We start from the raw sequence: 16683 nt of genomic DNA on the forward strand, positions 1-16683 counted from the left end.
CCAAAGTCTCTGAACCTGTTCTGCAAGCTGCCAGCCTCCCATCCACAGCTGGAAGAAGTAGCATGATATGGGGCTAAAAGAACCTTAGTGTGAAATTCAAGCTAGCAGCATGGCTGCTGCCTATTGATGATGTAGCAGTGAATACTTCTTGTGATAAAGCACTCCTTTAAAGAGGAATCATCAGTTCTGTGTCTCTCTTATCCTAACACTTACCCTACTTGGGGTTGATGTCCTTTGTTAGTGCCTTCCACAGCAAACCACAATACATAGAAACATTTTTCAGGCCCCAAATGTGTAAATGACTGATCAACCTGCCTCCATCTGTCAAGTCTCGCTTTAGTAATGTTCTTATTCTTTCAAAAACTGGAATTACTCTATTGTACTCGTGCATGTGATGCTCTGAAGCCATTGTAATGGAAATTATGAAGGGTGAGTGGCTCTTCTTGGAAGATTGATGTTTTTCTGAAGTTAATTGCCAAAACAGTCAGGAAATATAAATGACCATTCTGACTGCTACCATATGTCAGCACTGAAAGGTGACTCTGGAAGCAAGGGGCTCACTAGCAAGCTGGGCAGGGTCTTTGGGCAGATGAGGAGAAGGTTTACATGCTTCCAGAAAAAGGTGACTGTTGTGTGTGAAGTGGGTCAGTCTTAGCTTTTTTTATTACCATTTTTCCATGTAAGTTGCTCATAACCTCCCAATATGAGCCTTAGCTGTAGCACAGCCCCCTGGATGCTGCAGTGGTTTGGTTTGCACTGAGGGCAGCTCTGCGTAGGCCTGATGTGAAATGAGCCCGCAGATGGGAGGTACGGAGTCATGCAGATCATCAGTGGTGCACTATGAGTTCTCATTTAACCAGCCAAAGCAGACCTCTGATAAGAGAGTAAAATCTAGAAGATGAAATGTTGGCCAAGAAAGTGTTGTGACTAATGCTGTCCTGGCTGAAGCTTTCTTAGGAGGACAAGCAATCCTCCTTGTGCTCGCAGAAGGAGGGATACATAACTTGAATACCATATCTCGTGCTTGTGGGGTGGACTGAAGATATGCAGAGTGAATTTATAGCTGTTTAAGCTATAAGACTTCATAAGACTGAAGAGTGAAATTATAGCTGTTTAGGCTAGATGATAATCTAGGGCTTACTTTGAGAGGTTGAATATGTCAATTGTTAACACCTTATCAGAATGCTCAGATTTCCTAGTAAAAACATGATCTTCCTTGCACTGCTCTCAAGTTATTGTTTTCTGAAGATAAACAAGTTCAGGAATTCTGTTGTTCACAACCACTTCCTTTATAATCTATCAGACGTTGCACTTTCCACTAATTGTGCTATGGAGCAGTAGTGCCCACGGTTTTATGAATAAGCCAAGGAGCAATTCCCTTGGACGGAAGGGTATATGTGTTTGGGCTAGTCTGGAACCAGCAATTTTGGGAAGTTCTTCCACCCACTCAGTCTGACACCACCATGACAGATGTCATGACCTGGGACTATGGGAGATGATGAAACCCTGCTGGTAAATGCATGCTGTAGCAGGCCCTGTGCTGAGGGATAGGAAACTGATTAAAAGTAAAGTGGAAACCTCACCGAATAGCAGGATTTTCTTGGTTTAAAGAAGTTCCTGCATGCCATTTGCAGTGCTCACTCTGACAAAGTCTGAGCAGCTTTCAAAGAATAGTAAATATCTGAGCAGTGTCTGCTGTTGGGTTCTGAAGATGGGACAGTACAGGTAAAAATTGTCTTGTTTAAGTAAGTCTTGGTTCTAGGGTAATACCTTTACCGAAAGGCTTCCCAAAATTTTTTTCCTGCCTCTCTAGTTTCCCTTCCTGTGGTGCAGCACATTTCAGCATTTAGCTGGATGAAGTAGAGCAACTCCTAAAGAGCAGCTAATGCACATACCCCACTTGCTATTGGCATCAGACAGGCACTTGCCAGCAGTGGGGACGACCCTCAGAACGTGTCAGGGTAACCTGAATCCAGATACCAGACTCTGGTCCAGGTTCCAGACTCTGTCAGAGATCCTAAGATGAGTTTAGTGCCAATGATTCAACCAATTTTTAAAAATGCTTGTATGATAAGAGTAGACCTTATTATGAGCATGATGCTCTGGGCAGTGGGGAAGCTGGTGCTGGGAACTAGCATGGGAGAATGGGTTGGACAGCTTTTTGGTAGCATTCAAAACTGTCTTTTGAGTTTTGTGGCAGCAGCTAATGTGCTGTTCTGTGTCTTTCTCCCAGGGATTGAGCCTCATGGGAACATGGTGAAGCAGCCTGCCATCTTCACAGTGGACACCATCAGTGCTGGACAGGGTGACCTGATGGTTTTCATAGAAGATCCAGAAGGAAACAGAGAGGAGGTATGTATGTTAAATGTTTTTTACGGAAAAGTAAAGTTGGTGTGCATGGTGAAGTTTTTGCAGTAACCTTCATCTTTCACAAGTGAGGTCTTAACAGATAAGTCATCTAAAAAGAAGTTACGAAATACAATATATCAAAAGTGCAAGAAGCCTCAAGCCTTTCCTAATTGCCTTACTGGATGAACTTGGAAAAAAAGTCGCTATCTGCAACTAAGCAACACAACTCCAGTGTCCAGTAGTTGCAGTGCTTTAGCTTGACTGGCCAAGTACACTCTGACCTGCTTTTAGATAACACAGATCACTAAATCACTGTCTGCCCTTACTCATTCTGCAAGAATGGCTAAAGCAGCTATTTAGGTGCCATGAATCATTTTGAGTTCAAATACTGGTTTTAATGTTTATAGAAATTCTCATCCAAATGCTCCACTTGATCATGTTACAACATTCCAGAAAAATACAGCTGTACATTGGACTTAATGTCTCCTCAGTTTTGGCCTGCCTCAGTAGAGCAATTAACAGCGAGGGAAAGGACTGGGGTGGGGAGAAGGTGGCTTACTTCCTCTCATGTAAAGAAAAAACCAATGGGATGTTTTTCCATGTGAGAAGAGGAGGTAGCAAGGATCCCTGCTCCCACAGCAACAAGTCTCTAACACTGCTGACTCTGGAAATAGTTTGCAGTATAAAGTGCTACTCAGAAAAGTCTTCAGCTGGCATGCGTAGGCACAGCTCAGTGATGGATGTGTTTTCTCTCCTAGGCGAAGATAACACCGTCCAGTGACAAAAACAAGACCTATTCAGTCCAGTATGTTCCAAGGGTTACTGGGCCTCACAAGGTGGGTTGTGTGTCGATAACCGATGTTCTCTTGCTAAAGATGCTGCTCTGCTGGTTGTTAATGTGAGCCCCTGAGGGCTGCGTGTTCACTGACAGCTAATAGCCACTCTGTGCATCCTGAAGAAAAGGAAAACTGGTGTGGCCTTAATTCTCCATCTGGGCTTTTGGGCTGCTCCCTTCTCAAAGGGGAAAGAAGTGTGTGTTGGGAGAAAGTGCATGTGTGACCTTGGCTCTCCTCTCACATGTGGTCACTTCATGCAACTCATGAAGCCAGTTTTGTGTGTTGTCACAGAGATGCAGATGAAAATACCAGGTTGTTTCTTTGGTGATGGTACTGTACACTGTAGGGGTTTTACAGAGAGGGTTCCCCACCCAGCTCTGTCCCCAGATACCCACAGAAGCAGGTTTACGATGGGTGATCCTGTTGCTTTGACACTTACCATAGTGGCTGGTTCCCACAACCAGCCTGAAAAAATAAATGGAATTTCTGCTTCCACTTTATTGCTTGGTGGAAATCTGCTACTTATTGGCACATCTCGATTCAAGTATCCCCACAGGTGTGGCTGACTCTGTGAGTAGCACTTTAAGGTGGCCAGCAGGTGCACTGCATGGACAGGATGAAGGCTGTGGGATGGATGGTCTCTCACCTCTGAGGCAAAGACTCTCTGTGCAGGAATGCGGGTGTTTGACCCTGCACTTGGTCTCACGGCGGTGATGCTGAGCTCTGCCTCTGCCCAGTGGGTCTGAGCTGATACTCTGTTTGTAGGTTTTAGTCCTGTTTGCCGGGCAACACATCTCGAAGAGCCCGTTTGAAGTGAATGTTGACAAAGCCCAGGGAGATGCAAGCAAAGTGACAGCAAAGGGACCAGGACTGGAGGCAACAGGGAACATTGCCAACAAGCCTACCTACTTTGACCTCTACACAGCAGGTAAGCAGGATGAAGGAGGATGGAAATCCTGCAGTTTCCTCAAATGTCAGAACCTAAGGCCTTGGAGAAATAAAAAAACTGAAAAGTGGATGAGGATTTGTAGCCTCATCTAGTTCAGACGCGAAATAACAACCAGGCAGCTCTCAAGGCTTCAGCTGTGTATGAAATGTTTGATGTGTGGAGCTGAGCTGGGGCAAGAGGGGACTAAGCCTTACCCAGAAATTTGCCATGAATTTGCTAGATGGCAGCAAGCAAGTTCCTGGCTGATTTCTTTCCTCAACTCATTTTAAAAAGGAATGTGACAGGTTGGACATAAATGCGAAGGATAAACTGTGAGCAAACTGTAAATGCATAGTGTGTTCTGTATTTAGCTCTGTAGAAAGAACTGGCTGCAGTGCTACTTCGAGTTCATACTTCAATGACTAACTGGTGTCAACCTCTATTGTAATTATTAGAGGGCTTCTATCTTCATTAGGGCATCTCCATCACGTTGCTTGCTGTCTGCTATTAGGCCAATGCCATAGCCTAGAGGAATGAGTCAATAAGATGCTACAAATGCTAATTCATTTAGAACAATGTGAAACTACTTAGGGCAGTTACTTGTAGCATTTAAACACCGAAATATGCTGAGTAGCATATTTTACATTGCCTTCTGCCTGAGGGAGCTTAGGAATAAAATTAAATGCGTTATAGTGAGGGGAAGTATTATGTTCAGCCTCTAATTGGGAGAGGGAGTGGTCTGAATCATGTAAAGACATGTCTGGCCTCTGAAAGTGTATAGAAAACTGTTTTATGATGAGTTGTATGATGAGTTGAATAAAATGAGAGAAGAGCAGGTGTCTGAACACAAGTGAATACGTCCGGCAGAGAAGGATCCTTGTCCAGACCAGCATGCACATGGTCCAGTCTCTTAATCTAAACCACTTCAAAGCTTGAGAGATTGGTTGCTGATCTGTGATAGAGCTGTTACAGCATGGTAGCCATAGGATAACCAGGCAGTATGTATATTAAGTACCATAATACTGTTGTGAAACCCTGTGGCTGGAGCAGCAGAGCCCTTATCAGTCTGTCTTCCTGGAGATGCCACCATCCTGTCTTGCCCTCCCCACTGGAATGTTTGGTTACTGTCAGCAAAAGCTGAACATAGAGGCTGTGCCTGGAAATGGCAGCAGAGCATGGCTGGCTCAGCCCAGACAGCTGGCAGTGGTGCAAAACACAGTGCCTGTTGCTGTGGGGAAGCTGAGGCTCAGGTGGACTTGTTTCCTTTGCAGGTGCTGGTGTGGGTGATGTGAATGTGGAAGTGGAGGATCCTCAAGGGAGAAGCCTTGCTGAGGTTGTAGTAGAAGACAAAGGCAACCAAGTCTACCGTTGCACCTACAAACCTGTTCAAGCTGGTCCTCACATTGTCAAAGTGACTTTTGCCGGGGAGGCAATTCCCAAAACTCCTTGCACTGTTCTTGTTGGAGAGGGTATGTTTTTTAAAAATGCATTTGAATGTACATGGCCACTTTTCTCCTTGGATGTTATCACAGGATATGCTTGAATCTTGCCTTGTACATTCTCTGTACCTTTCAACATCTTGGTCCTGATTCAGTGGGTCACTGGGTATTCAAAGGGTAAACCAATGCACTCTAACAGTAATATGGCTTTTGTTGCTAGTTTCCTTTCTGCTTAGAATTCCAAATGTTAAGCTGACCTTTGTATTTTTTTTGAGTGATTTATGCAGCTATGCAGCGTCTTGCTGTTTTCCGCCTTCGTTCCTCAAATGACTATATTTACTGTTTTCCTCCTTAACTGACACCTAACTTGCTTTCTGTTCCATCCTTACGTGCTCCTACGCTTTTAGATCTCTGCTCATCTCTCCTGAGCTACCCTCCATTTGTGGAATTTTGGACTTCACTGCTAATGGCTTCATAGTTGGTAAGAGGTGTGCAGGATGCTCTGTCATGTTTGCTTTTTGTAAGCTTCTAGCCTGCAGCTTGTCCCAGCCAAAAGGGCTTTTGGTTTTGTTGGGGTTGGGGAGGAAAGTTGCAAGCGAACCAAAGCGGTGTGTGACCCAGTCAGTGAAACTGGCTTAACCACAAGCTGCCTGATGCAGCTGTGTAAGCTCTTTGCAAGCTGTTCCCGCTCCACGTCGGCCACGCTCCTGTGTGTTCCCACTGAGCTTTCAGAACTAGCAGATGGCACACGATCCTCGCTCACTCCGTCCGGTGTAGGACACTGAGTGGTGTTGGCTGCTGCAGGGGTGAGCTGTCGTAGTGAGGGAAAACCTAAGGAGTTGCTTGGCAGACTTGTGCTCCTGCTATAAGCACGACACGTTTTGGGAAAATGCATGTTCAGTTTACAGTGCTGGGAAACTGGTTATCTGTAAGTCTCTTCAAACCCTTCAGGTCTGTGGTGTTGAAGACCTCATGACAGCTGGGACTGTGTGACAAAAACTGTTCATAAGTGCATGGTGCTTACTTCTGTAGCCGCTCTACGGGCCTGGAGAAGCACTTGGAGTAAAGGAGCCAAGCATAAGCCTAAGCCATGTGTAACCTTCTGCCCCTACCCATGGCTGCTGCAGTCTGCAGAGGTCTTGGTGGCTTTGCTTCTTCGACAGTGTGAGCTGCGGCAAGCAGGGGGGGTTTGATGCAACATCTCTTAATGAAGCACATGCAAAACTCAACCTTGCTACTAGTAGTTATCCCAGTCATGTGCTTCTGAAAGACCAGCACAATAATACTGTTCAATGGGGCTTATCTGCAGAGGGAACCTTCCCCCCACAGTGCAGTGTGCCTCAACACAAAAGGCGTCAGGAAGGTTGTGTCTGTGGTGAATTATCTCTGTGTGATAGCTGTGTATAAGTCTTGTATTGATAACTTGCATAGAATTGGAAAGTAACAGGGCTTCAGTGTTTGCTGGAGTTCTAAAAAACAGCCCCTGTAGGGGGTCAGTGTTGCCTGGCTGCACTGACCACTACTGCCCAAAAGCCCTAAGGCATAGACAGGGACTGGGCAGACTCCTGTCTGTCTGCCTTAATGCTATAACCGTAAAGCTTGTGCTGAAAGCTAAGCTGTGGTTGCCCTGAGTCAACATTAAACTAAAGGTTGTTCCAAGCTGGTTAGGCTACCTGTATGTTGAGAATCAAAGACAGTATTAATGGCTGGGATTGCCTTGCAGCCTGCAATCCCAACGCATGCCGTGCCACTGGTCGAGGTCTGCAGCCCAAGGGCGTCCGCATGAGGGAAACGGCCGACTTCAAGGTTGATACGAGAGCAGCGGGGAGCGGAGACCTCGGAGTGACTATAAAGGGACCAAGTGAGTGTTGGGGTGAATCTGTGCTGTGGATGTGTTCTGGAGAAGACGGGAATCAAAACCTGGGAAAGGGAAGAGCGGTCAGGAGATGGTGTCCTGATGGAACTGATGGGATCTGTATCATAAAAAACCAAATTTCAGAAGGGTTTTCTGGTACTTTGTGTCTAGTGTGAAGGTTTTGACCTGCAGGGCTGGGTAAGACAACATCTGGTTTTAGTTCTTTCCATTTTCATGCATCAGTTAGCAAAATTGAGAAGACCCATGCATCTGCCTGCCATGGCCTCCGAACTTTATGGATGCTCACTGCATCTTCATCTGATTTGTGGGAGCAAGTCACACTCCAGAGTCTCTGGCAGGGTGAAAATTCTGCTCTCATAAAGCTGGGAATGGCTCAAAGCAGCACTCCTGGTGACACTGGCTGCTTGGGCACATGAGCAGAGGAGGAAAGGGAACCTTTAAGCTAACATGGAGACCATCTGCCAGGATCCATCCTCAGGTCCTTTGGTGTGTCCTGAGCTCTGGATGTGACCCTCTGCCTGGCAGGCTGGGATGATGGGAGCACAGTGGCTGCTGACTCTGAGGCTGCCAGCAGCAGTGGCTGTGCTGCTGCTTTCAGGGAGCTGCGGTGCCTGTGTGGTACTCGAGAGCCAGTCACCTCCCCCCAGCTGGGACTGCATTAAAAGGTGCATTGTATTGCCTTCACCTCCTCCACACACACAGAGCCCCGACTGTGCGGCTTTGTGCCGCTGGGGGGGAAAAAGGCAACAGATGTATCGATGTAAATTTTAGTGTGTTAAGCTTTTCTCCCTAAATTCTTCATCTTGAAGAAAATGAAAAGTAGGCATTCCCTGCATATTTGTGGTTACAAAGTCTGACAAATGTTAAGCTTTTTTGTTTTAACATATGACATGCATCATACTGCAGACTAAGAAAATAAAACACAAGGGAACCTATTAAGTCTGGTAACTTAAAATACTTTCTGCTGTATTTCTTCTGGAAGTGTTTGCTGTCTTTGTCCTAGAGGGCAGCTAGAACTAACTTCTCTTATAACCTGACCTTTTTTTTTTTTCTGGTGGAAGAAATTTATTCTTGCAAGCTAAAATAAATACTAGAAAACATGAACTTGTCTGAGTAATTGAAAGCAGGATGGAAGCTGTTAAGTTTAATGCTGAACTGATCTTTCAACAGAGGGCTTGGAGGAGTTGGTGAAACAAAAAGGCTTTATGGATGGTGTATATGCATTTGAATATTATCCAGCTACCCCAGGGAAGTATGTTGTCACGATTACATGGGGTGGGCACAACATCCCAAAAAGGTGAGTTAGAAGTAGCTTTTTGGGCATTTTTGTGCCCTTCAGTGGGTTATGTAGTTGGTGAGCATTTAAAGCAACACTGACCTTTGAAGAAACTGGGGGGACAAGTTAGTGGCAAATGGCTCTTGTAACAGTTTATCTACAGCCTGTTTTAGGGACGGAGCTGCTTATATTGAGAAAGTTCTGAAGGGTGATTTGCATCAGTCTTTCTGTACCCAAAATTGTGAATACAAAACCAGTAAAACTTGGTGGATCGTGCAGCTCAGACTTTACTATGCATTTTTGAAAGGATTTGTTATTTTAGTGTCCAGGGCTACAGCAAGCAGAGCAAGCCAAGTATATTTGACACTCAGGATTTGTGGTGCAAGATGTAAGCAAGCACATGATGGGTTGGATGACCTCTCTGCTAGAAAGACACTCTGCTGGGCACCGTGCCACCACATGGTAGCATCTATTAATTTGGAAAATCCAATGTAAAGCCTCATTAAAATGCCTGGGGAAAAACACAGATGCTATATTTGTCCTCATTTCTAATACTATGCTTTGTTTTTATCTTGTAGCCCCTTTGAAGTTCAAGTGGGTCATGAAGCCGGTCCTCAGAAAGTGCGAGCCTGGGGGCCAGGGCTGCATGAGGGAATTGTGGGCAAATCGGCTGACTTCGTGGTCGAGTCCATTGGCACAGAAGTTGGCTCTCTTGGTTTGTTACTTTACTTACTTTGTCTGTAATATTTGTATATTGCAACGCTAGCAAAGAACTCATGAGAAACAATAGCTTTCCCAACAGTAAAAAACCCCAGGTCTCTAAGATGTTCTGGTCTAAACACAAACATCTATCAGAGTACCAAAGGAAGTCCTAGAGACAGGAATGTGTGTTTAAGGGGTGTGTGTGTTAGTCTGTTTTTGTGGGATGAAATTCGAAAGGGAATGATGGATGATGGATTATCTCCCATATTGCTGAAGAAGGGTGGTGGAGAGATCAGGCATGGTTATAGCTGACAAAAAGCTATTTGTGGAAGTGTTGTTAAATTGGCAGCCACCGCAAACCTAACGTGAGGAACCTACTTGTTCCTTTTTTCAGGCTTTGCAATAGAAGGCCCTTCTCAGGCTAAAATTGAGTGTGATGACAAGAATGATGGCTCATGTGATGTGAAGTATTGGCCCAAAGAGCCCGGTGAATATGCTGTGCACATCATGTGTGATGATGAGGACATAAAAGACAGCCCTTACATGGCCTTCATCCGACCGGCTTCAGGAGACTTCAACTCGGATAAGGTGGTGTATGAGAGTTCACCTGTGGCATAGCATGTCTTTGATGTAACTACAGTAGAGATGTTTCTGAAGGATTCTAGTAGCAGACTTGACTGTTAAGCTGCCTCTGCTTAAAGCTCTGAATCTGCCAAGCTCCAACCAGATACTGCCCAGCTTTTTCTAATAACACTGTTGTGGTTTTGATTTAATGTAATGGAAACTTGCTGAAGTAGTATCCTGTGCTTCATGGGTTTTGTGGAGGGGGCAGGTCTTTTATAAATATATCACTTAGTTTTGCTTCTCCTTCTGAACTGCAAACTAATAGTCTTGAGGTGCTTTTTTAGGTGAAGGCCTATGGCCCAGGCCTGGAGAGGACTGGCTGTATAGTGAACAATCCTGCTGAGTTCACAGTTGAAACCAAGGACGCTGGGAAAGCACCTCTGAAGATGTATGCACAGGTAAAAAACCAAAGGCAGCTGTGTGAAACTTCAACAAAAGGACTTTAATACTGTTGAGAAAAGTGCCTTAAGTATTTCTACTCGCTTACACACCACTTAACTCTGGGCATGTGTAATTCACTCAGAGTTCCATGCTTTGATCTGTGTAATGTAGTCAGGCAACAACCTAACTCAAGACAAGGTGACTTCTCTGTGGTGTATGAAAAACATGGCTTTGCTTCCTTACTTTAGAGTCTCCTCAGCAAAGCAAGGTGTAATTTCCTGGAGTTGTCATTTGAAAGCACTGAAGTGTCTCTGAGCCTGTGAATTTCATATGTGTTGGTGGATTGTGTAATGAATGAGTGAGTGTTAGATGAGAAAGACTTACAGGAGTGTAAATTGCATGTTTCTTCACTGTTTCTGAGCTGCAGTTCTGGGGAAAAAAACCTGACATATTTTGGAACAGTCTTAGGCTGTTCAAACTGTGCAAACATTTTTGAAGTACCTGAACCTTCTGCTTGTATTACTGCTTTTTAGGATGGAGAAGGAAACCCTATTGATATCCAGATAAAGAGCAAGCCTGATGGTGTGTTTGCCTGCTCATATGTGCCAGTTAAACCAATCAAACATACAATTTCTGTTGTCTGGGGAGGAGCCAATGTGCCCAACAGCCCATTTAGGGTAAGTTCAGAGATGGATGGTACTTAGTTCTAGCCAAGTAAGACATTTGTGCTCACAACTAATTGCTCATACAACTAGGATGATAAAACCCTTCTGTGAACTTCAAGGAGGTGTGCCCTTCTGCTCTGCTTTTAGAAATCTATCCCCGTGAATAAATCTTTGTTTTCACAAGCTTGTATGGTGGAGGTCTCCTGTCAGCCCAGCTGCTGCCTGGGGGATTTGGGGCAATTCACTTGGTCCTGTTTTCCTGTAGCCTCTGTCCAAGCAATGCTCTGACTCAGCTGTGATCTGGAGCATGACACAGATATGTGATTCTGACTCTTGTGAATCTGTGTAGGTCCTTATAGGTCAAGGGAGTCATCCTCAGAAAGTGAAAGTGTTCGGACCTGGTGTGGAGAGAACTGGCCTGAAAGCAAACGAGCCAACTCATTTCACTGTGGACTGCACGGATGCAGGAGAAGGTAAAGGCAGGCTGGGCTGTTGCTGGGATATCAGACCCACAGGTACCACACACAGAAGAGAGGGGATTATATAATGTTCTATCTGGTTTTCCTTGTTTAGTGGAAAAACCTTGGGAAGCAGAACATTGCAGTGAATTGTGATCTGATCTGTTGCATCAGTTAACATGGTGACTTGAACAGCTCCTGGGAATGGGAATGATCTGGCCATTTGGCTGGCAGTGCCTGGGCTATCTGGTAGTAAAACCTCCGTTTGCTTTTCCTAGGTGATGTCAGTGTTGGAATTAAGTGTGATGCTCGTGTGGTCAGTGATGAGGAAGAGGACATAGATTTTGACATCATCCACAATGCTAATGATACGTTCACAGTGAAATACGCCCCACCTGCTGCAGGGCGCTACACCATTAAAGTACTTTTTGCAGGAGAGGTTTGTAATCTTCATTTTGCAGCCTGATGTTTCTAGAATCTGTTAATCTGCTCTTTGATCACCAAGCACGTGCCAGTTCACAGCTGGCTGCGGCAGTTCACAGCTGGCCCTTCCATGTCAGCTCATATGCACTTTGTCTGATCACTGTTTCTACAACAGTGTAAAAAAACTAAAACTTCTTTTGTAATACTTGGATGTACACAAATGAGAGGGGTTGGCTGGGGACATTGAAGTTCAAGTGTCTGTGTTGGATTGGCAATACTGAGTGTGGTCTCAGTGATGGGACAAAGCTGCTTTCTAAGGGATAAAAAACCTAAGTTACTCTCCAAGGAAAATGGGGGGGAAAGTTTTCCTTAAAAATAAAAAAGGGCCAGAATAAACCCACGACAGGCCCCTACAAACTATCCAGCTGTTAACTTTGTGCTAGACTTTCAATGATACCACTCAGTAAACAGAGTGTTTGAGTGAGGCAAAATTCTACTCAAAATGGTACTGGAAATGGAGCAAAATTATCTTAAAATTACTATCTGTCTGATTTTGGCTACTGAAGAGTGACCTGTTTATGTTTAGAGCTGTGTTTCTGTTGCAGGAAATTCCTGCCAGCCCATTTAGAGTTAAAGTGGACCCCTCGCATGATGCCAGCAAAGTGAAAGCTGAAGGACCTGGGCTGAACAAAACTGGTGAGAGTTGGGTTAATGCTGTATGGTCAGCACTGGACCATGAGGGGCTGTCATAGGGTAGCCATTGCCTGGCTGAGCATTGCTGGGATGCAGCAATGCAGTCCTGGATACAGCAGGGTGGGGTGCCAGGCAATTGGAAATGACACCTTTCCCTTGGCACTTTGCTTGACTGGTCTTTATTGGTACTGAGCTTCTAGAGAAGAGTTTCTGTGTGTGACCTCTGCATAAATTAGAATTAACATTTTTCTTCAGGTGTGGAAAATGGCAAGCCAACTCACTTCACTGTGTTCACCAAGGGAGCTGGAAAAGCACCACTGGATGTGCAGTTCAGCAGCCCAGTGCCGGGAGAGGCGGTGGTGGATCTGGATGTCATTGACAACTATGACTATTCCCACACTGTTAGGTACACTCCCATACAGCAGGTAGGTCTGACTCATGTAGCAGTACAAGAGTAAGAGCTCATGTTGCTAATAGTGCAGTGACTGCCCTTCATGGTATCTGTGCACAGACGAACAAGCAAGAAAGGCTTGCCAGGGTGTCCTGTTCCCCAGGATCCCTAAAGCCTGCAGCACAATAAGGATTGGAAAGCAATAATGCAGTTTTCTGGTGTAGCTATTGATAGATTGCCACTGTTTTCTTTTCTGGGGAAAAGAGAGCGATTGAAGCATTAACATACAGCTCACATCATCATTCCATACGTTATCAGTTGAAGAGGAAAGATGGCAAACCTTTCCAGACTCTGAAACAGAACTGGCTGCTATCCCAGCTGCTCTGGGCTGCTGTGGTCCTGCAGAGCTAAGGTTGTGGTGTGCTACCTCTCAGCAAGCTGCTGATGTCAAAGGAACTGAAGGGCAAACCAGAGCAGGGATAAAAAGAAGAGAGTCTGGGTCATGCTGTGCCAGTTCCCAGTAGGAAACTGAACAAGTTGTTGCTGAGGAGGGAAGCTGGGCTGCAGATTAAATGCATCCAAAGTATGTGTCTGCATTTAAGGCTTGCCTTTAAGTTGGAAAAAATTGAGTCTGACTCGTTTGGTTCAGAGGCCGATGATTCCTTAGCAACATCATTGAAGAGCTGAAAGTAGAAGCTACTAATAACTAGAAGTATTTTTCCTCGTGCTGTGCTTGTGTGTTTGTAAAGGGCCACTAAACTCCAGAATGCGTGAATCTCATATTATTCTGAAGACGTGGACGCTGTGGTGCTGAGATCAAAGTGTTCTGCTGTTCTTGTTCTGCTGAACAGCCAAATGAACTACTCATCTGCACCAGCTTTCTTGAATGGAGCTATGTAAAAGGGGACCGATAAGGAGGACTGCAGTATTATTTAGCTGATAATGCTGAATTAGCATTCTTGGAAGCACCATAGAACTAGCATTTGTTTTTGGATAAAGCAGTTGCATGAGCTCAGGAGGTGGCTGGCATGCCTGTTTGGAGAGGCCTTGGCCTGTTCGGTCAGGGCTGGTATGCAGAAGGGAACAGTCATCTCTACTTCATGCATGTGTTTGTGAGTAGCACCAGATTGCTATGTTTCACCTGAAAAGCAGTGTTGAAACAAGCCAGGATGCCTAAACCAGGTTTCCTACTTGGTCTTCCATCTGGAGAAGTGCCTTGGGTCATGGAGGAACTGTGGACTTATAGGAGATACTTGCAGATCACAGTGGCAGGAAAGCAATGGTTAAACGAAGGAGATGAAAATAGAATGCTCAGTAATTAGAGTAGCCTTGTTGTCCCTCCAGGCTGTGAGCACATAGGTCATTCCTGACCCTGTCTTTCTCAGGTTCCTAAGCAGTAACTTACGAATGAGACTCTGGAGTCTTCAGAATAGGGGAAGGATGGACTAGGTTGTTAAATTCCTGAGGGGCTGTGTCACTGCAGAGGAGCCTTGGTTAAATGCTGTTTACTCGGCCTTATCTATCTCGCGGTGTTGCTACAGCTACCCGGGTGCATGTTTTCTAAAAACAACCAAGAATAATCATGGAAGCTATTCACTAGCTTGCATTAAACATCCATAATTATTTCACTTGGGAGCCGAACCAGCCAAGAATGAAAAGTAAGCAAACAGTGAATATAGCTAAAATATGGACTGCGGTAGGAGAGAATAAAAGGAGCACACATCGTGGGCTGGAGCTTGCCATGGCTGTGCAGTGTTCCAGCCAAAATACACAAGAGCATTAATCTTTCTGACTTGTAGATCTTAAACCCCCGGTATTTCAGATGCTGTAATAATACGTCCTCTTTGCAGTCTTGGCTTTGACCAGGCCTCTTCACGCAGTGGAAGGAGATACCTGGTCTGGAGCACTGGGACATTCATTCATCTGTCGGTTCTGAGCGCTGGGAGGGTGGGAGCCAGCCTGTGCTGGAGCCTTTGCCAGGCTGCTTGAATATAATCTAATTAACTGTTGGAAAGATCTGTCTCTTTCTCTCTTCCTGTATTAGATAAAAACCATTTAATACTTTGAAGGGCTGCAGTGGTTTAGAGCTTTAGTATCCATAAATCAATAAGTTTGGCTGTGGCTGGCTAAAATGGATTAGGTGAAGTGGTTATGTACTGTTTGGGTGTTAGTGTGTCTGTATGAAGTGAGGAACTGAGCTAACTTAGAAATTTTCCAACTAGGGTCCAATGAAGGTTTCGGTAACTTACGGCGGTGATCCCATCCCTAAAAGCCCTTTCACTGTGGGCGTTGCTGCTCCGCTAGACCTAAGCAAAGTTAAAGTCAATGGACTCGAAAACAGTAAGTACCTGTGGGCTGGAAGCCCCATAGCCTGCCTCTGAAGTGTCTCCTGAATCTGGGTGATTGCCAACATGTACTGCTGCAACAGGAGTGGGCAAAGCAATCTTCTTTTAAACTTGTTACAGTTGGGAATCAAGCAGCTCCAACTTCATAGCTTGGCCACTCTGACTTAGCTGGTTCTCTTGAGGACAGAATTTCATTTGAGACTTTTATTTCTTTTCCCCCCAAAGATTACATAGCAATGTGGACATGTGTTGTGGTTTGGTCCTTTGTGGTGAACAGAGCTGGACTCTTTACCCAGCTGGGCACCCACTGATGAAATCTGTTTTCTTCAGGGCTAGATGGCTGTTTGTTCAAATGTATGAAACTGGTGCAGTGCATAGTGTCATTTATAGTGTCTTTTTGTTTTCCAAAAGTGGAAGAACTTAAGACTGTGAAACATTGTTGCTTTCCTGAAATGAGCCTGATACTGTCAGACCATGTCTTACACACACTTGTTACTCCCTGTAACTTTGTAACTCCAATTAACCACAGCATTTGTTTATTTTTTTGTTTGGCTTTGGGAGGTTTTTATGACTGCAGAGGGATGCAGACTGCCCAGGGCTCTGCCAGTGCCTGCTCCCTCAGTGGTATGTGCATGGGAGATTTCTTGGACCACTGTCTGATGTTAAGTAAGTAATGTAATATGGGTTTTGTCTTTTTCAGGAGTGGAAGTAGGGAAGGATCAGGAATTTGTAATTGATACCAAAGGAGCTGGTGGGCAAGGTAAACTGGATGTTAATATTTCCAGTCCTATGAGAAAAGCTGTACCATGTCTGGTGGAACCGGTTCTGGGTAAGGAGTGCAGCACTGCAAAATACATCCCACGGGAAGAAGGACTGTATGTGGTGGATGTGAGTTATGATGGCAACCCAATCCCAGGGAGCCCCTATACTGTGGAGGCCACGCTACCTCCAGACCCCTCCAAGGTAAGTGCATGGTTCAGGGTTGTGACAGCAACTGATAGATGAAAACTGAATTGTGAGCTATTGCGTGAGACTTGGCTTGGTTTTGGCCAAACCAGACCCAGGAACATCTTTACTCAGAGTGCTCAGTCAGTCCTTTTGCAGCCTCCATGACTCATTAAAGTCATTCCTGTAAGACTGTATTTGAATAAGAACATTGAATTAATCAAGAATACTGCAAGCATCCTGCATAGTGTGGCAAAGAAAAGTATTGCTCCTAATTTGATAGAAGTTGGCCTGATGAGAATCTCTACTGTATTAAGATGATTTTTTCTAAGGACATGTATTTCAAGAAAAA

The 16683-nt window shown here is 44.9% G+C and overlaps 1 protein-coding gene across 4 annotated transcripts in view; it reads left to right on the top strand.

Annotated features, from left to right (window-relative positions):
* The window catches only part of FLNB (filamin B), a 71830-nt gene that overhangs the window by 26835 nt on the left and 28312 nt on the right, over positions 1–16683 (top strand). For 3 of the 4 annotated variants that reach the window (XM_027640559.1, XM_027640561.1, XM_027640560.1), the window contains exons 5-20: positions 2234–2352; positions 3108–3185; positions 3951–4113; positions 5385–5582; positions 7276–7413; positions 8599–8725; positions 9283–9419; positions 9801–9994; positions 10315–10428; positions 10945–11088; positions 11426–11549; positions 11813–11973; positions 12563–12653; positions 12906–13075; positions 15264–15381; positions 16087–16349. In XM_027640559.1, the coding sequence (XP_027496360.1) occupies positions 2234–2352; positions 3108–3185; positions 3951–4113; positions 5385–5582; positions 7276–7413; positions 8599–8725; positions 9283–9419; positions 9801–9994; positions 10315–10428; positions 10945–11088; positions 11426–11549; positions 11813–11973; positions 12563–12653; positions 12906–13075; positions 15264–15381; positions 16087–16349 (2339 nt within the window). Of the gene's footprint in view, positions 1–2233; positions 2353–3107; positions 3186–3950; positions 4114–5384; positions 5583–5969; positions 6034–7275; positions 7414–8598; positions 8726–9282; positions 9420–9800; positions 9995–10314; positions 10429–10944; positions 11089–11425; positions 11550–11812; positions 11974–12562; positions 12654–12905; positions 13076–15263; positions 15382–16086; positions 16350–16683 lie in introns of those variants that run through there. The other variant, XM_027640562.1, reaches the window with a different exon arrangement.

Source organism: Corapipo altera, unplaced genomic scaffold (assembly GCF_003945725.1).
Source record: "Corapipo altera isolate COAL_440 unplaced genomic scaffold, ASM394572v1 55, whole genome shotgun sequence".
Lineage (NCBI taxonomy): Eukaryota > Metazoa > Chordata > Aves > Passeriformes > Pipridae > Corapipo > Corapipo altera.